Source organism: Apteryx mantelli, chromosome 15 (assembly GCF_036417845.1).
Source record: "Apteryx mantelli isolate bAptMan1 chromosome 15, bAptMan1.hap1, whole genome shotgun sequence".
Classification (NCBI taxonomy): domain Eukaryota; kingdom Metazoa; phylum Chordata; class Aves; order Apterygiformes; family Apterygidae; genus Apteryx; species Apteryx mantelli.
In genome coordinates this window covers 21431361-21457067 of record NC_089992.1, presented here as the reverse complement: position 1 = coordinate 21457067, position 25707 = coordinate 21431361, and the positions used below count along the sequence as shown (strand labels likewise).

Sequence of the window (25707 nt, the reverse complement as noted above, 5' to 3'; positions counted from 1 at the left end):
ACAAGCTGTTAGTGCTGGCAGGAGCAGGTAGGTTAAAAGATTCATTTATTGTGACTCTGGCAATACAAGTCACGAAACAAGGAGATTTTCAAACAATATCTGTGAAGCGTCTGTCCTGTTCATGTACTTCTGAGTTTGTGATTTCCTGAAAACAAAACTCTTCATTAATACAGGGCTGATGCGTGTTCCAGCTGAGGTTCAGTCAGATGATAAAATGCAGGATCTCGCCAGCAGTTCCAGCACCTGTTTATTTGAAAGTCTTTGCACAGTGCTTAGGAAAGGGGAGTCCTTTTCTGTGTTGTAGATGCTCCTGCGCAAGGCTTAGATGTGCCTGGATCTGGTGATGAAGTTAGACCTCTCCTGTCACTGTGCTGCAATCAAGCTGAGCAAAGGCTGCTCAGATCCAGCTGTATCATACGCTGCAAGGGCACATCTGTGGACTGCTCGACCAGATCATTCTCAGCATCGCTGCTGAGCTAGAAGCAACTCAGAGGGATGCTGGAAATCCTGCGTCAATGGTGTGAGAGAAAACTCCCTGCAGAAGACGGGAGCAGGTTTCCCATAGCTGCAGCTGTGTGCTCTAACTAGCTGCCTGGCTCCAACCTGCAACCCTTCCGTCACGTTCCCTTAATCTTTTGCATATTACTCCAAGGCTTCACCTCTGTTGCCTAACTTCTCCACAGGGTGCATACAGGGAACAACAAGCCAGGCGTGTGGCATTAGACAAAATAAGTTGCTTATGTGCTTGTTAGTTCTGGCAGCTACACTTGGGAAATTTAGCATGGCCTCTGCTGAAAAGAGGGCAATATCTTACTATGATGTATGTACTTTTAAAGTTATTTCCTGCAAGATAGGATCAGTCGGTTTGTATGTCTGAAGTCTGTGGGAACTGAGGTTCTTTAGCAATAGCTAAAAGGGGGCCTAAGAGGAGGAGGAGCCTCTTGGGTCGAGTTAGCAAACTTCAATGTTTAAAAAAAAAAAAAAAAAAAACCCCTTTGAGATCTACAGTACAGCTTATTGCTAGAAAGTTGAAATATTATTAAATGTTTTCTTTTTCAAAATTTATGAAGGGAGAAGGGTGAGTTTAGAAAACTTAACTGACCTAAAAATGTAAGTTAGTATGTACTAGCTGAAAACTCAGCTTTGAATTTCTCAGGGTATTATTGTCCTAAGGAAAAATTGGTACAAGTTAGAGCTGTGATGTCACTTTCAAAGAGTACACATATAGAGATTTAGCTCACAAGCTAAATTATAAAGTTTGATTGTTTGCTTACTCATGCATTTGGACAGTGTGAGTTTTCCATGTAATCTCCCACTGTATCTGTAGCCAAGAGTTACTGCTGCTCCTTACTGGAATGGTAAAAGGGCGGATGGAGACACAGATATGGCTACAACAGAAAATCTGTGTGGTTTTCATTGCATTTGTCACCAGGACAAATGTTGGTGATCATTAGGCTTTCCAAAGAGCAGAAAAGGATGTTGGGTCAGATGTGTGCTTTATGTGCTCTGAGTTGCTTGACTGATTTGCTGTTCCCAAGGGCACTGCTGGCTGTGATCTGGCAGGAAGAGGGCTCGCTCTCCTAACTCTGCGGTCCTGGGAGAAACCTTTGTAAAGAGTGGATTATTAATGGGCTTTGCCCTTATTGTGAAGGGCAATAGAAAAGATGAGTATGTTCCATGAATATTAATTTTTAAAGTCCTCAGGTATACTAGTTAGACTAGAAGTCTACAAGAGCTAGAATGCAATGGGGCATAAAGTAATCATTGCCTGCAGAGGTATTAGGAGAAGATCGTGCTCTTCTTCCCTTTCTCCCAAAGACAGCAGATTACACAGTTTGGGAGGACTTTATACAGTCCTCCCAGGCATTTAATGCTATCGCTGTTTGGAGACATCAGACTGTGCTTTCTGGCAGATTCAGCTTCTTTCTGTAAGTTCTTGATCAAAAATGGAAATTTCAAAAATTATTTTCCATAAAATGTTTTCAAAATTCATTCCTCCTCAAATGTCATTTTATGTTGTTAAATGTCACTTTTATTCAAGTAATGGCAAACTGTGTCTTATATAACTATTATTTGTTTTGATAAAGTTCACTGCAGGGAAACCTGTTAACACGTTTTTGCCTGTTTTGAGAGAGGCCCTGGGGCAAGCCAACTGCAGGAATGTTTGCAGCAGATCACTCTAACTACATGTCAAAAAGATGAGATACTCCTTGAAAAACATCAGGAAGCGAAGGCTAGCTTGACTTCTTGGGAGTACACAGCAAATCAAATAACCACTTGTTCTTGAGCCAAGGCAAGTGTCAGGGAGAAGAAACCAGGAACGGGAACTCCTAGACTGAAGCCAAAACGGGCCAAGAGAAGGAAGAACTGCCCCCTGAGCGAGTGGTATAGTTCCTAGGGAGAATTGCTGCCACTTGGCAGCAGCAGAGCTTGCTGGATAGCCTTTAAACAAAACATCTCAGGACTTGGCTGTGATTTGGATGGATTGTTCTGTCTAGCTGGACAAAAGCATTTATCATGCAACCTTGCAGGAGCCTTCTTTAATTGTACTAGCAAACACTGTGGCAGTGGTGGTAGGCGCACAAAGAGCGGTGGCATTTCAGAGATGTGCAGTGTAATTCATAAAAAGTTGTACTATGGAGTCACTAATCTGTGCCCCCAATGTGTCATGAAGCAGCCTAGAGAGGGCTGTTGACATTTGTGCCTTCTGGGCAATGTCACTGCTGCATGCCGAGTCCGGGCTCGGGGCAGGAAGTGTCACGGAGCCTGTCAGGAAGTGTTTCGTGATGATGCCCACTGAGAAAGCAATGCTCCTGCAGGCGCTGTGAGAACGGCACTGCAGCGTCCGGAGACGATGTCCTGCCCGCTGCAGCTCAGCGCTCTGCAACATCGTGCTTACCTGAGACAAGCCTGAGAGGGGGGTTTCTGGACAAGGAAGTCTCTGCCTTTCCTTCGATACTGTCCTTTCACTGTGGTGGGACCTGCAATCCTGGCTGAGCCAGGCCACCGCTTTTCTCTTCTGAAAGAGGTAGGTGCTTCACTCTGCCTTCGCCCGTGGCGTGTGCCAGCCTTACCACCAGCCAGGCCAGTTTCTTGCCTATCTCAGTTACTGGGAGCGGTGTTCATCTTCAGTCTCTTGTTTCTCCAGCTCCTGTCTGACTTTGCCACCTTTTATGCAGAGGCAGGAGATCCTGCGTGGATACAAGATGCATGGTCTGAACTGAACCTCATAGGAACCCAAACCCAGAAGTCATTCAGTATGCATGGGAAATCGAAAAGGTGTTTTGCTTGCTTCCTACTTCGAAATCCTCTTAGCTGGGAGAGGCACTCTGTTTGGTGGTGGTACGGCGTGGTGGCCTGTGGGGAGGCAATTAGGCAAGTCTTTAACGTTGTGAGTGCTTTCCTTCTGACAAGGAAAACAAGCAGGGCCTGCCAAAGTGGTGCAAACTGGAGTAGTGAGGTAGCTGTTGTCTGTGGAGCCCTCTGCCTGAAGAGCTCAGGTCTCTGGAAGTCCAAATTAATGCCTAGATAATGCAAAATGTGGGCTAAATATGGGTGAATTTAGGCTTAGCCTGTGGGAATCAAATTTACAGCATGGCCGTGGCGGGTTTTTTGTGTTTTAGGAGTTTAGGGTTTGTGTTTTGTTCTGAGGAATTTTATGCTTCATGAGTATGTGTTTAAATATCACTAATTACTTGTTTCATCTGATTCATTCTTTGTCTAAATGATTGGAGTCTGTCCTGGTATTTCTGTTAGATTTAGGTTATTGCAAATCTAGTATTATTTCCGTGTATTTGTATCTTGTCAACGCCTTTTGTTTTCACTGAGATGCCACGTAAAGGCAATTCTTTTCTTTTGGAGAAGACAGCACATGCCTGCTTTTAAGGAACTATCAATGAAGAGGCAAATGAGAATCCATTAGTCAAAGAAATTTGTCAGAGAGTACCTCTCAGTGTTGGCAATATTTTATTAATAGTTTGGGTTATTTGTATCTTATCCCCCACTCTCCCAAATTCAGTCTCCAGTAAACTGTTCAGTATATGGTAGCTCTGCTTTAAAATTATAGGTAAGCTGTATACATTTTGCATTTTGTTCCCTGCAGAAGTGTTGAAGTAAGCCCACTTAGTGTCCAGCTCCTTACCAAAGAAATGAACTTCTCTGCTTTTGCTTTCCTATTTGGAGTCTAAGCTCTCTGTGGCAAGGGTTGTCTCTAAATATATATATTTTTAGCACTTAGCTTCCAGGGTTACTGAACTCAGTGCCTTACTGTAAGGTAAGTTATTCATAATATATAGGGGGGAAAAAAAAGTGCCCAAGTTTATGTGACTGCTCTAGTAGTAGTATTTCTCTAGTACTGCTTGAACAGTATTTCTCTAGTGCTGCTTGAAGGCATCCTATGAGAAGTAGGAGGGAAGCGATGGTACTTTGCACCCTGATGTGTTAAATGAAGAGTCATTCTGAGAAAGCTGTTAGAGCTTTTTCTCCTGTTTCCCCCCTTCCCTCCCCACCCCCCGCCGAGATGATCCAGTGTGGTTTTAAAGGCTTTTTGGATTGGCTGAACTCCAAGTCTTTATTACCGGGGGGGAGAATTTGTGCATCACATGTGGTAGTTAATTTCTGGATGTATAAAAAAATTGCATGTAACCGGTGTGACGGATGCTTCCATCTCGTTATCATGGTGGCGATGTTCTTTCAGGCCAGTTCTGAGTGATGATTCTTGTCTGCTTCGACATAACAGCGTTTCATGTTCTGATGGGCTTTTTAAATATATGGAATTTCGATTCGCTCCCTGGACTTCAAAGGGATTACTGTTTTTTTCCTCTTTTAATAAGATACTTAATTTCTTTGTATAATTGCAGTTCAGCAAAGTTATGTTGTACATATCTGGTCTACTAAAGAACAACAAAACAGATGCTTGTTCTGAAAATACATTCGGCATTTACTTTGGTCGAAGTCGTTTCCTTTTGCATTCTATGTATCCAGGCCAGGAAGAAATTCCAGACGATTCAGACGATGCTTTAATGCAAAAGCTAATCATTCCAATGTCTATTGTTTTTTCCGGGTGTAATCCAGCAGCCAGTTTCTCAGCCCCTTGTGACCTGGGGCATGGTTCCAGGGTTAGTTTAAAGCAGGCCAGGTGGTTCACGAGTGGCCTGCCGTGCCTCCTGGAGCGCCCACCTTCAGCTGCGAGCCCCTGCTCCCCTCCTTGTGCCTGGAGGACCGGAGCAGCTCCCCGAGACAGCTGAAAGCTTTTCTCTGGGTGAAACTCGGACGGACAGCAAATGCAACATTTTACCGGCACTAGTGGGACCTTGAGACCTGGCACATAATCGCTGTTCTGACAATGTAACTAATTAATATTTGCTTAGGTAATGAAAACAAAAATCAGAGATAACTGAGGTATTCTTCACAGGGGAGGAACTTGGAAATCCGTGATAAAAAGTAGTGTTGTCCTGCTAGACAGACTCTCCCTGGCAAACAGAGGGGTGTGATTACAGCAAACAGGGTGTGATTACAGCCAGCAAACTTACCCTTAGCACACATCACGTAACATCTTCACATAAGGATTTTTTTTTTCTTTTGCTATAGAAATCATTCAGTGCTGGGCTTTCCCAGACGTCAGGCTTAACTCTGTTCTTCATTTGTACTTTGAGTTAGTTCTCTCAAATTGGAAGAACAACCTTGGCTTTTTTCTTTTTTTTTCTGCAACGCATACAGAGGTATTTAAAGAAGATCTTTGTTTTCAATGCAAAATGTAACTTTATTGATTTCTACCCAGCACCTCTGTTAATATTTCTTGTTACTATAGTCTTATATGTCGTGTTTGATGTATATTGAATCTTCTCTTGAAACATTTTTGACATCTGATACTTGGTCACCATAACTGTGATTGTCATCAGCTATCTGATACAGTCACTGTTTTGGGTTTTTATACTCTTTCCAGCAAACTGGTCTTCATTTTTTTTCCCCTTTTAAATAGATTCCCCTGCTAGTTTTCAGTGTTCTCTCAATTATTTCTTTCTAAAATTTTTGTTTTATTACAGAAAGTACAGGGAAAATTATGGCTTTTTTTTATTTTAAGTAATGAAACTGCTCTACCTACAGTAACTAAGAAGAACTGGTCCTGGTTAGTACTTAATAACAAAGTCGCACTTTTTTTTTGAGCGAGTTCCTTATTACCAGAATCCAGCTCGGTGATGGAAATGATCTCAGTGCTCCATCCACATTTGTCTTTGAAAGTATGACTAGAACTAAGCAACCCCAGTGGGGGGGGGGGTTGAGCTCAGAAGGCTCAAAATCGTTAGAGGAATGTCTTTAACCACTGAAGATCAAACCTAATTCTAATCTTTGCTTTGCTATTTCTTAAAAAAAAGAAAAAGAAAAACTAATTTTTGGTTTCCATTGCAGCAGAAAGCTGATGGAAATTTGGACAGCTGAGGAAATGCGCTCTGTATGGTATTCCTTCCAGGCTTTTGAAATGAAAAACGTTAGCTGCGAGTAAAACGAAAATAGTGCAGCTCACCACTGGACTAGGAAGGATAAATTGTTAGACAAATTATTAGTGTCTTATGTGGAATTGGGCTTGTAGATGCCTGTCTGATGGTCAGGGTTAATCTAGCTCAGGTGACATCTATTAACCATTTTTAAAACTCTACAACGGTGCATTTGAATTGGGGTGGGAACCTGGTGTAATAGCTGAGCATGACGCACAGTGACGCTTTGGCGAGGAGAGACATATAAAATCGTTCCAACAGCGAGACTCACTCTGTGCAGTGCTAGTGTGTTTGGTTAGAGTCGCTGGCCTGTTTTGGGAGCGATCAGGAGCCTTTTTTCCAAATGCAGTTTAGATGCCTTTGTACCTTTAAACACCAAGGTGCTAACCTTTTGCATGTATATGACGTATGCACGGGTGTTGCTCCACGTAGCAGCAGGAACAGCTTATCAAATCAGCCATTCCTGCTAAGCTTGAGTCAGCTTTGACCTTTCTAGGTCTCTGGACTCTGTTCATTACCATTACGAGAGCTGATATTCAATCTAAAACCCAGGTGTGATAAGTGGAAAGAATTTTTATTATGCACATTTTATTCTTGTGCTTTGGATTACAGAAAATGCTTGCCAGGCTATCAGGAACTTGCCGGAATTGCTGGGCTGGGGCCATATCACTGCAGACTCTCTGCTCCTCCAACCTCAGGAGCTGATATGGGCCACATTGCTTGTCACTGCGTGACTGGGAGGCTTCCAGAAAACACTTAACGGCTTCAGAGAGTGCTGGTGGTGATTCAGCAGGTGGCACAGTTTCTTGTAAATCAGGGCTAATAGCCCCAAATGGTGATTAAGGCATTAATTGGCTATAATGCAGATAACACATTGCTTGATCGATAGCTGCTAGTAAGTCATAGCATTGTTCAGAAACATGAGATTTATTAAACCTGGATTTGAATCTCGGATGGTTTACTTACTCCGTACTTATTCCAGTAAACTGGATCCTTCTATTTGAGTCATATTCTTGCACTGTCGGGACTCCCTTTTGGCAGCGGACATGAGTCTGTCCTGCCCAGGGTGGGTCTCCTTTGCATGAGCTGTAAAGAGATGTGGGTTCAAGGTGCTAGAGACACTGATGCCGTCAGATGCAGCGTATGTCCAGAGGTGCTCAGCACTTCCCTGTCATAACTATTAAAACCTACCATGTAAAGTCACTATATTCTGGAGTATTATGCAGTTGATTAGTCAAAGCATGGTTTATTAGTGAAAATGCCACAGTGTATTTAAAAGCGGCAGCCGATTTTTCCCCCCCTGCGTAGAGTAATGCATCCTGTTAGGATTAACAACTAGCGGATTGTTAGACTAGTAGTATGGTGATGCACCTCCCTGTCGCGTTAACTGACTTGGTTGGACGTATCCTTGACACTGCCCAGGCCTTTAGTGAACCTGACATGAAATCGTTAGTCGCTTCTCCTAACGTAAACGTTTTCTTCCTGCCTGTCTCACAGGGCTGTGGTAAGAACCAGGGATACTTCTGTGATAATCTTGCTTGAAAGGTTCAAAAGACAGCCATAGTATTTTGCGAACCGGATTTACTTGTATATCTTTCACACACATGAAGAATTTACCTACTTTTTAGTAGCCAAGCACAATTCCTGTAAAATACCCTATTAAGAAAAGGGTTAGAGCGTTCTGTCAGAATCCAGCATCTGCTGCAGCTGAGGTTCTGTGCAGTTGCTCTAGGAGAGGTAGCCAGTTTGCTTGCCTTTTGTTACTTTTTTTCCCCACTTTTTATTTGCAGCTCAAACACAGGAAATACAGTGACATTTGTGACAATTTTATTTTTAAAGCTGTTTATGAAGTTGTAGGATGTGTCAGCAGAGTATTAAGCACGTTAAAGTTTGTGTTTTACGTGAGAGTTTTGTTCCATAAAGTCTTACAGGAACAAGAAGATATTTTTCCTTTAATGACTCTTCCATGTTAGGATTTCTTTTTCCTTGTTTCAGCTATCATACTCTAGTTTCTTAGTAAATACTGTTCTGTTGGATATACCATGTATTCACTGCTTAGATTAAACTCCTGCCATAGCAAATACTGGTTTAGTTTACTATGTATTGCCAGGAATCACTAGTTAATTTGAATCTATACTGTCTATACTCATAAAAAATAAAACATACTAAAAAGTATTGCTATAGTCCGTTTACAGAAAGCTCCCAGTTCTTTATGGCTGTGACCACAGGCTTCATACAAAAAGCTTCCAGGAAAATACTTTTATGCTTGTGAACCTTGCGTGGCCTTTGGTTGAGCTGCTTCAAAATGAGCTCCAGAAGCCTTCAAATGGCTTGTAGAAGGAGTTATCGACAGAATCTATTGCCTCTCCTTTGGGAGGAGCATGCCAGCGAGCAGAACTGGCTGCTGAAATATAAGGAAATGGAGGGGAGAGTGCTTAGCATAATGAAATCCATTAAGTGCAGCAGAAAAATTGCTCTAAAGACTTAAATTTGGGAGGACAACAGCTTGAGAGGCTTGAGGTTTTTTTAAAAAGGTATTGAACAAGAATTCTTAAGGGCTTTGCTGTGAAAGCTAACAGAAATACAATTATTAAAGGATAAAATTTCTTGGAAAAAGTAGGTTCCAATAAAAGAGTTGAGAGAAAAAGACCAGAAGAAATAGTAATGAGACAGAATTTCTAAGCTTGCAGTCCCCAGTTAAATTCAATAATGGCAAAAAGTCACAATTAACAAAACTGTTTACATAAAAACAACTGCTGTAGTTGATAATCAATGATTTTTGATTGCTGAAACTAAATAAACCATGAAGTCTGGGCTCTAAAGGCAGCCTCTTGCATCTAGAAAAGAAGTCCTGCACCCAGGTCAGCCTGACACTATTTTCTATGATTATGTTCATGTATATTGACTCAAAAATGCACAAGGAGAATGCTAAGCACACAAGACAATTTCATGATACATTTTTAGGATTTTTACTCTCCTGTTGATAGAGCTCTAGATTACTCAAAAAACAAAGTAAAAGATGCTGTATGCTTATTCACTAGAGGATGGACAGTGTGATGCTAACAGAAGGTGAAGCTGACTTGGCCCGTGAGGTACACGACATGCACTTAACTGATAGTTACTGTCAGTAAAGATAAACAGCTAAAATTGTTTTCAGGGTTAAAGATATCATATTGTCTCTTAGCTTGGAGAATGTTTGGCACTGGATAGGGTGTCTCTTTTCTCTTCCTGTCAAGGGACCAAACGTACTTTATCATCCAGTTAGAGAAAGAGAGCCAACAACTGGCAAACCTTGCAATGTCTAGTAAACCTAAAATTAGTTCTGCAAGCTATGCTTTGGCTTCGTAGGCACAGGCAGCCGCGTATGTGAATTACATCGGCTTGCCCATGTTTGGGATAGGGCTTGTAATAGCAAATTGCCAGTAAGTAATATTGTTCTGAATCACAATCAGGCTTGAGTTTTGATCTTGTTGTAGTGAGGACTGACAGACTGTGCTTATGTTATTAAGGCTATTGCAAGCGCTATGTGCTGGCGTTCCCACAACTGGATGTCTGAAACATAAGGAAAAAATGCAAATATAAATTTCATGCTTTTATTCAAACTTTAAGCACCTTATATTGAAAAAGTGAGCTTTTCACAGTTTCCCCGACAGCTCCTCCCCACAGCGGACTATTGTTTTTATGGTAGGGTACCTTGTGTATCTTGTTATGCTCAAGTCTTGCTTTTAGATTTATGGAACATATTTAGGGCAGCGGGGAAGGGCTGTGAGAGTGAAACATTCACCCTGCTCTTTTGTAGAAAGCAACCTTATATCGGGGTTGCATGGTCAGAATTTGATATAACCAGAAGTCAGAACCTCCTAGCCCTGTCGTGTGGATATGAGCCTTTTTGCAGGGTGTCATTGTAAGGCGGGTGGATAAAGTAACTTGCCTGAGGCAGCCCCAGCTTTCCGACCGAGTAGAGCTGAGCACCTCGGTGCTTCTGCTTTTCCTCAGTATATGGAGAGGAAGCAGTTTAGACAGGATCACTCACAAACATGAGTTTTCCATCATGTGTTTGACCTTGCCAGTAACTAATACCATTCTGAATCACAGGCAGGCTTGAGTTTTGATCCGGTCTTAGCGGGGGCTGAAAAACCATGCTTACGTTACTGAGACTTTGCCTTTTAAATATTATTCAGCTAGCTACGATATTTGTGTCCTACAACTGACAGAAGCATTTTAAAACTGATGAGCATTTAAAGCATTTTACGACTGATAGAAGCATTTTAACACTTGTGCTAAAATTCCAGGACTAAAGTTACTAAAAGTAGAAAATCTTAAGTATTTTAATTTTTTAGGAATAAACAGAAGTTATATGATGCCTGCCTGTTGATCCATATCAATCCCCAAATTCTCAGGAAAGCCCAAGTATTATATGTCTATCATACTGCCCACTGCTGTTGGAAGCTACTCTCTGAGCTCATGTGTAGCAAGCTTTGGATGTTTTAGTGTTGTCTGTATGGCCTTTTTTGTTGTTTGCTCTCAAAAGGAAAGTGAGCAAATCAGTTGAATAGATTTTTCCTTGTACTTTTACTGATGTCTGTAATAAAGGGGTCTTCAGTTTCTGATGACTCTTGATCAAGCAACGTAAGTTCCTGTATAACGCTACTGATTCTTTTTACCTTTTGGGGATGTTCTCTTGGAAGACCAATTTGTAAAGAAATTCAGAGTAGAAATATGTTTTTACACAATCATATCCAGTTTTTGTCGTCTTCCTTCATGCTTTGTATGGCTTTAAGACTTGTGGTTTGAGAGGTTTCCTTCAAGGCCCTTTGCCTGGAATGTGATTATACTGCGTTGAAACCAGCTGGCTGGCATACCAGCCATAGCTACTTTAACTCCGCTGCTATCTTTAGAGAAGCGCACATCGGAGCAACAACTGAACTGCGCTAGGAAGTTCAGTGTAACCTTGCTTAAAACATGATAAACAACAACAAAACATGTGAGGGAGGAGAAGAAAGGGGAATGGAAGGTCATCTCCATTTGCCTTAAAAGAGCTTGTTTGTGTTCACTGCGATTTAGCAAACTTTTCACTCTGATACAGCAATACCAAATGCGTCAACATCAGTATTACCGTGTTCATGTTGCTGTGGTTTAGCATACCCTGGAGGGCCATTTGCTGTTTCTCTCCAGCGGAAAGTGAGACTTTCACCTTTCTGCACCTTCTGCAGATCAGAAAGAAAACCCCCAAAGAGTAATAGATGTTTATGGCATCATTCGAGTTTCCAAAAAAAAAAAAAAAGAGGAAGAAATTTTGCAGTGTTTTGCTCCATGCAATAGAGTGCAGGTGCTCCCTGCCTACGGCCTGGCTATATACTGTTGGTGTTGCTGAGCAGCCTCTGGTTGCAAACTTCTCCCGAACTGGAAACCAAAGGAATTCCAGCTAAATATGCAGCTCCCCAAGTGAGGTCGCAGGTCCCCTGTCAAAGGGAGGGTTAAACTGTTTTGCATTCATGGTAGTCTGCATGTGCATGTAGGCAGTTAAGAGAGTGGTTGAGATGCAGTTAGGTTGTATTTTAGTTTTCCTCCTGGTAATGTATTCTTCTGCTGAAACACCTAGTGAGTAAAAATGTGAGTGATTCTAATTACAATTATAATGATGATTGGAGACAAAAAATGAAATGTGGATCCAGCAGTATGCTTACTGCTTGTAATTTTATTTCTTTTTACCAGTAGCACTACCTGCATTGTACAGACCTTGGGAAATTAAGTACAGAAAGACTGAGATGTTATTTTCTATCAAGTATGTAGGATCCTAGCTGCCTAGAATCCCTTGCAAATCTTTTCCAAAGTAAATTGTCCAGGCTCCTCTGGGGAATTGAATGTAGCCTCTTGCCTGACAGAATGCCACAGCGCTATCCTCCTTTTCCAAGTTCACTTACTTTTCCAAGAACCCCTTGAAATCATATTTCAGTGTCAAGTGTACCTGTCAACATGTTCTGACGTACCTATCTATCTTACGGAAATGTCAAGTTTTTGCAACTACGAAAAAATTAAAAAAAAATTCTTCCTTTTACAGAATTTTTTAATGCATGAAATATAAACATAGAACATAAACCAAATAAGCCCAAACTGAACATGTGTTTGGTATTTGGGGAAGAAATAGTCTGCCCTTCTCAAATGACAGACTCGACTTCCTCAGCTGGCCTCAGAGGGCCTGACTGGAGCCAGGTAACCCGCACTGTCATCTCAGCGTTTCGTTTACATATTCTCAGCATTTCACGACAGCTACCAGCAATGTGACGTTTCTGGGATATCAGAGGAGGATGGATATAAACCCGGATGTATGCTTAGATCTCCTTAAAGGCTCTTTTTATTCTGATGCACCATAGCAATGCCACTGTTTTGCATTGAGGCATCCCAAACAGGCAGTCTGCACTTCTGTCATTCACTCAAGTCAAATTCTGCCCTGGAGCACTACCCTCCAGCACCAGGATTAAAAATAAGCTTTGAAAAAGAGTGAGAAATTATCCAGTTATTCTGGACTGCCCAGTTTCTCTCTTCTCCACATCCTTTTCACCTCTTCTCCTGAACTGCACAACAATAAAATAAGCTGAACTTGTGCTCATCTAAAGCATGTTTCTAAAAATGAACTCTAAAACCACCCAGTATTATTGTCTCTTTGTGTTCTTGTTCAGTGACAAATCTCCTAGATGATATTAGCAATGCAAATAATGTCGTCTTCATTGCTAGGATGAATTGCATTATTAATGATGGATGAATATGATGTACATAATCATAGAGTAACTGACTGGTTGCAGCTGCTACTGTTTATACTCTTAAGCTGTTACCACAGTTGAGGACAGCCTATTTTGGATCTATGATGAGGCTGTAGTACAGCTGTCCAAAATATTTTGAAAGGGAACAACTTCAATTAAAAGAAAAAAAAAGAAGGTAAGACGTGTCTGCGTCTGAGCTTATCTTGTGTGTGCTCTAAATACTGCTGTTCAGGATACGAGTCATCTTTGTTTCACTGATGTACTAGAAAACATGAATTTTGGCAGAGGCATTTAACTGAAATTTGGACATCTGAGCTGTGAAATTTAGTTTCAAGTCTACAATCAGGCACAGACTCCTAATGTGAAGTTAAGTAAATGGCTCAATTTCTTACTGCTGTCGACTCAACTGTCAGAGACGTGCGTTCCTTTCTCCTACCTCTTGCCACGCCTGGATTGTAAATTCTGTGAAGTTGGCACTATTTGATTCTTATGCCCTGAATGCATTTGCATTAGGAAGCACAGAAGTGCAGTTGTCTTGATCCTTGTCTTTAGGAGCTATTGTTGCTAACAAGAAATCTGAAGGTCTGGCTGTAAGTTACCAGTGAGATCCTCTGTAGCTGCACGGGCCTCTGCAGGAGCTCTTCGTTTGGGTGACGTCCGATGGAACAGCAGAGCCATATGCTGTCCCTTTAACTGTTGCTCAAAGCCTTTCCTCCCTGCTTGTCCCGTCCTGAACCTTTAACTCTTTTCTTGGTGTTTTTCAATATATCAGTGCCTTGCGAAGCCTTGGGCTGCTCATGTGAAAAGACACACTGGCTGCTGCTTTGTGGTGACAGTCTTAAAGGGTTGTTCAAAAATATTTTAGCATTCCCCTGTGATACTTTATTAAAGGCCCTGGGAATTTGGGGGTAAGCACAGGCAAAGCAAGCATGCTCTGCAGTGAGAAGTGGAGAAAAGGGTGAGTGTGGGTTATGGACAGTAGCATGATTACATCAGAACTCTAAATTGTGCATTTATCTCTCTTTTTCCTTGTGGCTCTCACCCTCTTCTATTCAGTCACAAACTGTCTTTCCTTGTGCTCCCTAAAGACTGTCTGCAAAAGCCTGTTTTTAAGGGATAAAGTGAATGGCATGAAGACCAGGACAGGGGCAGACAGAGTGTGCTTGCGGGCACACACACAGGGGAAATAGTAAAATAGTGACAAGGTAACGTGATGGGCAACTGTCCAGACTGTAAATATGTCTAAGGGAAAGAAGGGAATTCCTAGACTGTGTCATTGTTGTTTCTGTAAGTTCTTAAGTAAACAGAAATCTCCAAAATCATGAGCATCATTGATCTTTTAGAATAAATGCAAAAGTAACTGTGTGTTTGCTCCCATAGTCTGCAGTCATGAAATAATGATATTTTTTTACCTGAGCTTTTTTGGCAAAATTTATGTCCCTAGGGTGAAGTCAAGGAAAGTGAATACAGCAACACTAGTATCAGGACTCTTTGGAAACTCTGGATCAAGCAAGCTCTGCTTCTTTTAAAAAAAAAAAAAAAAAAAAAAAAAAAAAAAGTCCTTAAAGATGACTAGAGTGTCTAGTAGAAGCCCATGATGTTTTACAGAAACAGCTCTCAGTACTATAGATTGAACTCGTCTAGCAGAATGTTTAAGGCAAATTTGGGGATTTTGTAGCAGGAATTTCATTCTCAAGTTCTCTAGGGGTTTGCATGTAATGACAAAATCAGGAGGCAGAAATATAGCCTCTTAATGAACTAATGGATTTGACAAATGGTTGCAGTCTAGATTCCATGTGTGATTAATGAATGAAAAGCTTCCTGAAGGGATAAGTAAACTTGTCCCATCCGTTCCCTCCTCTCTCCTGAGAAGTGTTTAGGATATGTCTGAGAAGAAAAAACAAAAAGAAGTCCTTCAAGCTGTCTGGCATCGTTAGAGCCATCTGAAATGAGAGGCTGTCTCTGCCATGGAGTGTCAGCTTTTGAGAGCGAGCAAGAGCCAAGTGACAGCCTTAATTCTGGCTTTCTTCGCCTTTGCAGGTTTAAGACAGGCTCCGACCAGCCATCTGCATTAATGAAGCACTAAGTACATTATATGTTATTAAGGTTCTGAGTATCGTTGCTGTGTATGCTGCATAATTTAAGTTCCAACTGTACTTGCATCTCTCACTTACCAAGCCAGTGAAGGATATAACAATATTGAAAACCGTAATAGCTCAGTGCATCTATAGTGTAATCATGGGTGATTGCACTTAATGAGTGTGTTTACGATTCTTATGAAGAGGTCCTGGCTGATTAAATCACAGTAGTTAAAGATTAAAGTTATCTGTAAGATGAATCCTTTCCTTGCAAGCTGGCTATAATGCCCTGACTAAGGAAATACCTTATAAATATATTCTGGGGCTGGAGCCCTGCCAGTTCTTGCAGAGTGAGATCTCGGAGATAGAGCAGCGAGTGGGGCTGCCTGTGGGCGTAAAGCAGAACTCATTGCCTCGTTTTTGTCAGTTTGAAAAGCGGTTGGACATCAGCAGAAAGTCATCACGAGTCTGAGGAGACAAGGGCTTAGGTAAGACTGTCCTTTTGCTGATAGGATCTTAGGTGCTTGTTAGGCTTTGCACCTGCCAGGCAGGAGTAGCTGTTTGACTATGCTGTTCTTCTAACAGGGTTGTGTTTCCTGCCCTATTTATTAGAGTTGACTATGGCTTCCTAGCAACCTAACTTCCTAGAAATTCAAAATTTATTTCTGCTCCGTAGTGGAAATACAATGAAATATTTTGTATGTTTTTGCAGAAGTACGGTTCTGTCAAATATTCACTGATAACCCGAGCCTTTTCTGACTGGAGAACACTTGGTAGGATATGGGGAACATGTAGACTTGGTTTCCATGTTTCACATTAAGTTGTTGAAACGAAATGCAGCTTTTGTGAAGGAATAGTTTTAGCAAAACTTTGTTTAACCAAAAATACTCAGGCCTGTTCTGTCTATATGCCTTGCCAGGTTTTTACCTCTTTGTGATCACAAGATGCATTTTTACCCTTAAGCAAGGCAAACTGAAGCCTATGACATTAGCCATAAACTCAAGTCTCCAGTTATTTGGCGTGGTTCACCACCCATGGTAATGTTTGTAACAGTGCATACACCTCCTATTTGCAAGGTGGATTCTGTGGTCTTTCTTTCCCTCTGCCAAAAGAGAGTTTGACAAATTCCTCCTGCAATCTAGCAGGGTAAAAATAAATGACAGGAAGCTCCCATCAGCTTAGGGTTTCTAGCAGAGGAGCTTCAGTGTGGTAACAGACTGTTCCTGCTGCTTGAAATTATAGATGTCCTCAGGAGGGCTATGAGCTCCTTGAACTAGAGTCCAAACAGAAGTGGTCAACTTTTCCTTCCATTTGGTCTCTTGGAGGTTGTATTGCAGAGATATGGCTGCAGGGCTTTTCCTGTAAGCGGCAGCCTGCCATCAGACTCAGCACCAACCTCAGCAGGCTGCTGATAGCCATTTCCCTTCACAGCTGTTCTTGCTGCTGTAACGCTTCTCCACTAGCTCCTTGTTTTCCACCAGCTGACATTCAACCTCCTGCCTGATTATGTGCTCTATGCATCATTATGTGCAGGTCTGCGCTAACAAGCTGTTGGTTGTGGACATGCAAATAAAATAATAATCCTGAAGGGACCATTAGGTACAAGAAGGTTCTGAGATGGCCTCCATAATTAAAAATTAGCTTTGTTTATTTTATTCCTTGTATATAAAAGTTAGTTTATTGAATACTGGTGAAAATACTGGGCTTTCTATTGAGGAATGTGCAAGAGCAGTGAATGAAACTCCTTCTGACTGGAGAAGACTGACCTCATTTGTGTTTGAACTGACTGAAGCAAATGTCAAGACATAAACCAAATGTTCTTAGTCCTCATTGTTGCTTGAGCTGGAAGTGCTTGAATTAGGACACCAGAGAGTCTGTATCAGTTTTGTTTGAAAGAATCATCATTAGTGGTTTATGTATTTTAACTCTAGCTTCTTTTTTGTTCAGACCTGTTCAGTTTTGAGTTGGTTTTGGAAGATCTAAGGGAAAATAAGTAGTTGGAGAGCTTTTGTACCCAAACAAGGTGATTTTACATGAATTTTATGAAAAATCTTTATCCTAACTTCTTTTTAGTAAAGATTAGTTGATATTTAGAGTTTGTGATGAAACCTCAAGCCATACAAGCTTTCACATAGTTTCAGACTGACCAAGTATTTTAGTATCTTCACGAATCAAGCCATGGAGTTAATATATATTTAAATCTATATGCCTGCTATTCTCTTTGCTTAATTTGAGTGTTACAAATTTAAGTCAAACCTAAAAAGATACAGGTATGCTTAATTAAATCTGCTGAGTGTTCCTTCACTAAAAGAAATGCATTTCTGTTTAAGTGTGATTTTTATCTGCTTTTCAGAAGCAGTTTGGACAAGAGCCTATTCCATTGCATGGAACAGGGCGAGTTGTCCTTAATATTTCCATTGTAGTAGCAGCAAACTGAGATAGACGCCTTAGTGTTAAAGCAGCGTGCAAGGACACATAGGCACAGTGGGTGGAAGAAAGGAAGTCTATTCCTATTTTGCTGATGGAGCAGAGAGAGGCAGAAGTGACTTGCAAAAGGATATACAATAAGTTTATGACAGAATTCAGATCTCCCAAATCCCTCCAGTACTTCAGCTACAGATCACTCTTCTTCCTTAATTTTTGTAAGGCATTAGTGGCTCACTTACATGTCCTATGTGGACTAAAAGCAAATTCAAGGCAATGGCTTATGATTTTATTTCCTGCTTTGTATGTCTATGAAGATTTTAGCATGTTTAAACATTCCTCTGATACAACATAGTTTTCCTTGTCTAGAATAAGTGACTTGATCCCAAATGGGATGAGTAAAGAATCCTGTGACTGATCATTCTGTTTCATGCCATATTCTTGCCTAACACAGTTCATATCTCTCAAATCCTGCTTTAGCTACAGACCACCTTTCTTGCTTAATTTTGGTAAGGCATCTCTCAGTTTGATTACAGTTGTTTTTCAGAAAGACAAATGAGAAGAAAGCCTCAGCTCTAGAGACGGTGCCTCTCTCAAGTTCAAACAGTGCCTCTCAAGGGAATGATGAAGGGAGAAAAGCTCATACAAATGAAAATAAAGCAGGACTCCAGAGTTTGCTATTGGAAAGTCAATAAAACGTGCCTCATTTTGAAAAGTTCCTGTCAGTGACATAAGGCTGCAACTTATAGAGTTATTATTCATTGAAATAGTCATCTGACCTCCAAGTGTTCCCCTCTTAGGAGATAACGGGGAACTATTAAAACTGGGCTGGAATCTCTTGCTCTAGGAGCCACAGTCAGGAAAATTTTATTAGCAAATGGCAGGTATGTGCCTTTTAAAAACTTTGGTGCAGCAACTTTACTCTCTGGTAAAATGGGAAATTCTCTGTCCTTGCACTAACAGTAAGGAACATGCACTTACTCAAATTACATTTATAGCCAAACTTCCAAGTGAAGTGCAGAACTGTGAATAAACCTGTACCTTCTGTGAAAACTGGTTACTGGAGGCCAATTCTACATTTCCAAAGGGTCGTCATTCCATCAAGTCCTTTTCTGAGCGATTATCCTTCAAGGAGATGCTTCGGTGCCTGCATATCCTTGCAGAATATGCAGTGGTCTGTTGCCAACTTGAATGCCTCAAGCATTACCAGGCGAAGGAGTGGTAATTTGAACCTTTTGAGCCAGATCTTATTCATTTAAACGTGAACTATTCTGTAGAGATTCTCAACTTGTATCTTCCCTTCTGTTCAGACGCTGCTTGGTCTTGCTGAATTTCAGGCACAGCCTTGTTATGCTCTAGTGACTTTAACTGCAAAATTGTGACAGTCCTCACTATCGTAGTAAGAAGAGGCTCGTATGGTAGCATTATTGCCGGCCAGGGCTTGCAGGATCAGGCTTTGTATATGAACAGCTCATTCGGAAAGCTGTGTTATGTGAAAGCTTTAAGAGCATTTTTATTATCTTGTCCTTGCAGTGGCCAGTTTGCTATAGTGAAGAAATGCCGAGACAGAAGCACCGGTGTAGAGTATGCCGCAAAGTTCATTAAAAAGCGTCAGAGTCAGGCCAGCCGTCGCGGGGTGAGACGTGAGGAAATTGAACGGGAGGTGACTATTCTGCAGCAGGTCCTGCATGCCAACATCATCAAGTTGCACGACATCTATGAGAACAAGACGGACGTGGTCCTCATCCTTGAGCTGTGAGTAAGGGGACTTCCTACGCTCCGGGGCAGGATGAGGTAAAGGAACAGGAAAGGGCAGCTGAGGCTGCTGGAGCGCAGAGGCGCTGTGGAAATGGGACAGTTGCGTTGTCCGGCCTCACAGCCCTTGGCAGGAGAATTGAATGAGGTCACTGGGAAAAGGCCCCCCAGCCCCTCCGTGTGCCCTGGGAGGGCAGGTGCCCCTTAGCATCAGCTTTTGTTACCGAGCCAGGGAGCGTCGTCAGCTTGCAAGCAGAGTTTACTGAGCAGAGAGAGTACCTCACATCCGCCTCGTGCTGCCCTGACCTGAACCCTGGAGGAATCACTAACGTCTACCAAAAACCCATTCTGGTTTTTCTTCCTCCTTTCCCCCCTTCCAGCGCGTGTGCAGCCCCCAAGCCCCTTAAAACATTTGTAGCCATTCTCACTACTTCAATGTTTTCCTTATTTAGAGGCGGTGAGGGGGAAGAAGGGGGTTCTGAACACCCAGGCTCTGACTCTTGAGGATGAACAGCGGTGAGGTGGGAGGGGAGGACTGTGGAGTCACTCCTCTTGCTCCAGCACACCACGGGGAAGAGCTCTGCTCTGTAGGTCCTGCTGACACACGAGTCTCCCAGCCAGGGGATCTGCGGAGCGCTGTAGCTCGGCACCTGCTTTGTGACCCATTGCATTGCCTGGCTGCTGGATCAGGATGATGCTCATGCCTATTTGGCTATGTAACGCAGATCACTTTGTGCTGTTTAAAGAGAGATTTAAAAGCAGCTAGCAGCTGCTGCTCTGCCGGGGAAGGCCGAGGGAACACCAGTGTGTTCTGCAGGACCTGTGCGTGCTGCTGCCTGGAAGAACAAGCACGGCCGGGGAAGCGGGAGGTGTGCTCAGGGCTCGTTTTAACAAAGCCTTAGCTAAGGAGCCTGCGCTTAGCTGGAACATGAGTTTGCATTTCAGGGGGTCACCTTTGGTGCTGTTTAAGTTTAATCTCATTGAAAGAAAGTGAGAAAACCTGGCTGTGTATTAGGTAGAGAATTGCCACTTTATTAGAATCTGAAACAGTACATGTGATGTTAGTCTGAATGTGTGTGGGGGTAAAGGTTACACAGTCACTTCAGTGCTAACACTAATGTATGTGTGGTGGGATTTCTTCATTTTAGTAAAATATTATGTGATGCAAAAGAGCCCTGACAGTAAAGAGGGAGGTGAAGATGAATTTTTAAAGAAGAAATACCTCTCTCCAGTCTGGCCAAAAGAGCTATGCTCTGTGTAAACAGTATTTTTGCCTCCTGGCCTGGAAAACCGATGTCATTCAAAATGACTTAGTTATTGCTGCGTGTGTGACTTCAGCTTCTAGTGGAGAGGTTGAAGTAGAGGTTTTGTGAGATCACGCAGGAGCTGCTTTTGCTGGGCTGGAGGGGGTCACACAAAGCAGCTGCAGCAGTCTTCAGGATTATTAGTGTGCAATGCTAAGGGAAGATACTAGAATAAGTAGCTGATCTGACTGTTGGATGGACTCAATATATTGAAATGTTAGATGCTATGTCATGTGATCTCTGAGCCTCCCCTGCTCACCCAGGGATGCAAAATTCTTCACAGCACAAAGGCTGGAGGGGAGGTAAGTAGCTTGGAGCTGCTGTTTGTGCTTTCTGTTCTCGGTGCTATTTGCCAGCCCTTCTGATGCCTACCATGTTTGACCCATAGCAGGCCAGGAGGTCACAGAAAGATCACTTGCTCCTCTGCATTGCATCTGGAGCTGCATGTTGCAGAACATTTGTATGTCCCCAGATTTAATAGCGTCGCTGTCAATGTGCAAGTTTTGGAGTCATTTCAAGAAAACTTTGCAGCTGACTGCTGTCAATTACTGAATATAAAAAAAAAACCTCCTACGATAAAAATTTATTTCACTTTTCAAAAAAAAAAAAAAAAGAGGTGGGGGAAGCACGAAGCAACTGAGTTTGCTATACTCAAACTCATCCTGAGATAATGAATTTGTATGAGACTTGGAACTTGACTTGTTTCCATTCCAGGTGTTTCCTGGCTGAGGATCAGGACTGTAGCAGAAATGAGTGACTCAGTGTGCACAGATGATCCTATAGACATAAGTCCAAAGCATCTCTTTCTGCACAGTTCACAGTGTGTGCTAGTGTGCTGTTGATCTAACTTAAGGAGTTGAAATGAATGAAAATTATTTTAGCCCATGTGCAAGTATATATCTATGTGTGTTTGCGTGGCTCAGCTTTCCTAAAGTGACATAGATGGTTGGGTCCTATATTCTACTGACACCTGAAAGCCAGGAGAAACCTGAACACTGTCGCACAAAGCAGTGAGTAGAATCGTGTGCTCGTACGCATCAGAGCCAGAAATGGAAGTGGTTCTTCTAACAAACCAAGTGCTGCTGGTCAGGGTGTATGGTCCTGAACCTAGGCGGGATGAAGTTTGCCATATAGCGAAGGAAGAGAGACATCACATTAAGCTTTTTTTTGGGCTATGTCCTGCTCTTTTGTGGAGTCAATATCACCTGGTTTCAAACCCCTGAGTTTTAGAGAGGCTGTGCAGAAGACGACATATCCTTTATCTGTCAATTCATGGCACAGGTTTACACGGCTGTGAACAAGGAGACACCCTGAGGTCTTTTACTTACTAGCAATTTTTAGATACTTAGTAAATAATGCACTTTTCTGAATTCTGAAGCCGGAAATGTGGAGATGCCATGGCTGAATTTATGTTCACCATATGTTTCCTAGGGCACCTGCTCCAGCCTTCTGAGTGGAGTCCAGACAATGAGGCTTTGATCCCTGAGTGAGATGAAATAACCACTGGCTTTCCAGGGGAGCCAACGTTTGGGCCAGGGAGCATTCCTGGAGATTAGTGTGACTGCTGGCAGATGGCATATGAGTGACGATGAGCATCTGTTAATTTTTAAGTATATGTTTATGGCCAAATGTTGGTCTCCATAGTCAGGCTCTGGAGGACAGGAAAGGAGCTTGCTGCTTCTGACTAGCAGCTATTTTGGGCTAAAACAACCTCCTGTGTCACCACCACCTGCTTTTTTTTTTTCAGGCTGTAGTTTCTTGCCCTTGCAGAGGGCTGGGTGCAATGGAGCTTTGATTAAGGCCGCTGCATTCAGCTGCAGTACAAGAATTGAGGATGATGTTAATTGCTAATAAAGATAATTAATTCTCTCTGTAAAAAGATCTCTACTCCTGACACTCTGATATCAGTCTCATACTCCTTGCAGTTTGTCAAAATGAGCATTACGGCACCTGGCCAATTAATCTTATCATTAGCTACAGTGGACTTTGGCATCCAAAGAATATTGCTAGTGTTCTTGATCAGCTGAAGAAGCTTCCCCGGTGTTTAAGAGAGTCTCTGGCTACAGTGTTGACCCTTTCCCAAACTCAAACTAGGTGGTTACAGGCAAGACTACCTTCCCTTTAGGCACAGGTGCCGTTTCTCCTATTCAAAAGCGGGAAGAGCATTGCCAAATCCACCGCTGTTACGTGCGGTCTGGCAGGTCTATAGTTTGCCTTTCCTGGTGCACCTTGTGCAGGGTTGGGCTCCCAGGAGCTTTTGTGACCTTGCTGCTGTTGTGTGTCTTGGGCCCTGCCTTGAGCCTGCTTTGCCCAAGCAAAAGCAGCCTCGAGGCAGGCTTGATGGACACATGAGTGTGTCTGCTGGCAGGCATCAAGTTCGTGTACATAAAAGAAAGAGCTGTTTGCAGGACATAGGGCAGCATTGCCATTTGTCTTTTGTTGGACTTCACAGGAAGAGCATTTTATTGGACTTCGCAGGAAGAGCAAAGGCATCGTCTGCTTGCTTCTTCCTTTGCTGTGGGTGTAAAGTGACCTGGTAAAGGGGAAAGAGATGGAATCAGGGAGGGACCTTTTCCTAGGCTAGGTTCCTTCTAGAAAGAAACATATGCACTTTTGCACGTAGTGCTGATTTAAAAAACACACTTGCCTGGATGCTTAAATGTTGTAACTTGTAGTGAAGTAGTGGGTGTTTTACTGCAAAGGAGTTAGCGCTGAACAACGTTTTTCTGGGGTTCCACAGCGGTTGGCTTTTGCGATTGCCAAAGCTCTTCTGCCTGAGGGTTTCTCTGAGTTCAGGTACGTAACATGGATAATAATGATCCCGCACTAAACTGCTTACCACGCTCTTAGTACAATTTACTCAAACCTGTTTTTAAAAGCCGAGTCTTTTTTGATGAGACCTCATCACATTTCTGCCATTGAATTTTCCTTTAGATTAGTCTTTTCAGATCTCTGCAGCAAAGGCTAATGTCTTCGGTTCCACCACAGGAGACCTGAGAGTAACGTACTGGTTGTAATGTGTGCTGAGCTCTGACCTTCAGAGAATGAGGTGCTCGCATGCTCTAAGAGGGTCCCTTGCTGAGGAAGTAACAGAGGGACTTCAGCCTCCCTGGGTTTTTTTTGGTTTTCCTTTGTGCGTTTTTATGTTGCATTCGGTACCTTGGAAGTCCCCTCTGCCTAGCCCGATTCGAGCTGAGTTTGAACTAGAGTGAAAAGGCAAAAAAGGAGCTAGAAAGTAAAGCACCTGTGATCCCCACACTGGCAGGCTCTACAGTTCCTTCAGTGCTGCCTCAGGCTTAGCTGGTTGCCGGGATGTTGCTGACGCTGCAGTTGTGGCCAGTCCCCCGCGAACTCTGGGCAGCCAGCCCAGCTGGTCTGGGTGGCCGCTACTGGGGGCAGCAAGAGGGAAGGAGGATTAAGTGCCTCCAGCCTGGGCAGGCAAATAATTTTCTGCAATTCCTTTGTGCAGCAAAGCAGATTCCTCAAGAGGAAACTGCCTGTCTCTTCCAGGCAGGAAGGCGTCCATCTGGCCCAAGAGAGCACTTTTTTGTTCTTAGTCCTGGCCAAAGAGTCCACAGTGAGTAACTATGAGCAAAGGAGGTTTGACAGGGCAAAAGGAGAAGAGCGAGGAGTGCACCTACGTGGTTAAGTTCCAGAAAGAGTACAAGAAGGTGTCCCAGTGCAGCCGGCTTCCTGACCACGGGGCCGTATCCCTGCCAGCAGTGATTGCTAAAGTGCAGTTTGAATAGAGATCGTCAGGGAAATGGGACTTGCCTGCCCTTTGTACACAGGTTTCACCAAGAGAGCACCAAATTCTCCTCGCGGATTTCTGTAGCTGCTTGTTGCAGTCAACTGTAAGCATTTTCAAATCAGCCAACCGACCTACGACCACTTGGAAAAGAGACAGTGTTCCCCAGCTCCCGAAATGCCCAGAGTAAAGGAAAACTGTCTAGCAAGGGTGATGGCATTGCTGAGACCCTTGGTGTCCCCTAAAAAGGCAACTGGAGACCAAATAAGAGTCTCTGGGACTGAGTAACTGAGATGAGTAGGAAGGAAAAGCAAAGGCTAGGCAGAGACAGCAGTTGTGCTCTATCCCTGGGTCATCAAGTTTATTTTGTTTGCTGGCCATTTAATCAAAACAGTTAAAGTATTGGGTGACTTCTGCCCAGGTGAAAGTGCTTCGTGTCCTGCCTCGTGTTGCCTAGAAAGTTTCTGACTATGTGGGTGCCGTGAAAAACATCCAGTAAATGACACTGATGCCAGCAGACGCTGTGCAAACTTCTGCCTCTGGAGCAGCAAGGTACACTGTCACCCACAGCAGCAGCACAAGCCAGGAGGCAAGTGCAAGATCTCTGCGGCTTTTCACACTGGCTTCTTGTTTGCAGTTGACTTCTCTCTGCAGCTTTTGTAGCTGTTCGCAGTAGTTTGTTCTGAAGAGGCAGAATAGGGAATCACTGTCTTGTCACCACCAGTGCTGTGTAGGAGCCCGGGCTCAGAGGAAGCATTGCATACAGGACCTCTGCAGTGCCCAAACAGCATGCTCTGACTTGTCTCGAGTCACAGCGTTCAGTGAACTTAAAGCATTTGAACCTGCCGGTTCTTTTACTGGTATGTTATCGGACAACAGGGCCAAAAACTTGTTTTCTAAAATGGCTTTGGATGCCACAAGTCTTTTGCTTGCGCTCTGAATGGCGAGCCCAGATGGTGGTACATCCGAGCCCCAAGACCTTCCTGGCTGCTCCCAACAGTAAAGTTGAATGGGGAGCTGGTAACAATAAAAGTGAGTGGTGTTATAAATAACAAAACTGCAAATGACAGCCAATTTAGTATCTGGATCATCCTGTTTCAGAATAGGTAGAAAAATAGCACTGGAGCTCTCAGTAAAAGAGCT

At 42.8% G+C, this 25707-nt stretch overlaps 1 protein-coding gene across 3 annotated transcripts in view; it reads left to right on the top strand.

The window, feature by feature from the left end:
- DAPK2 (death associated protein kinase 2) overlaps nt 1-25707 on the top strand; it is a 57545-nt gene that overhangs the window by 10887 nt on the left and 20951 nt on the right. For 2 of the 3 annotated variants that reach the window (XM_067305272.1, XM_067305271.1), the window contains exon 3: nt 19291-19512. In XM_067305272.1, coding sequence (XP_067161373.1) covers nt 19291-19512 — 222 coding nt within the window. Of the gene's footprint in view, nt 1-3010; nt 3029-3148; nt 3280-19290; nt 19513-25707 lie in introns of those variants that run through there. The other variant, XM_013957067.2, reaches the window with a different exon arrangement.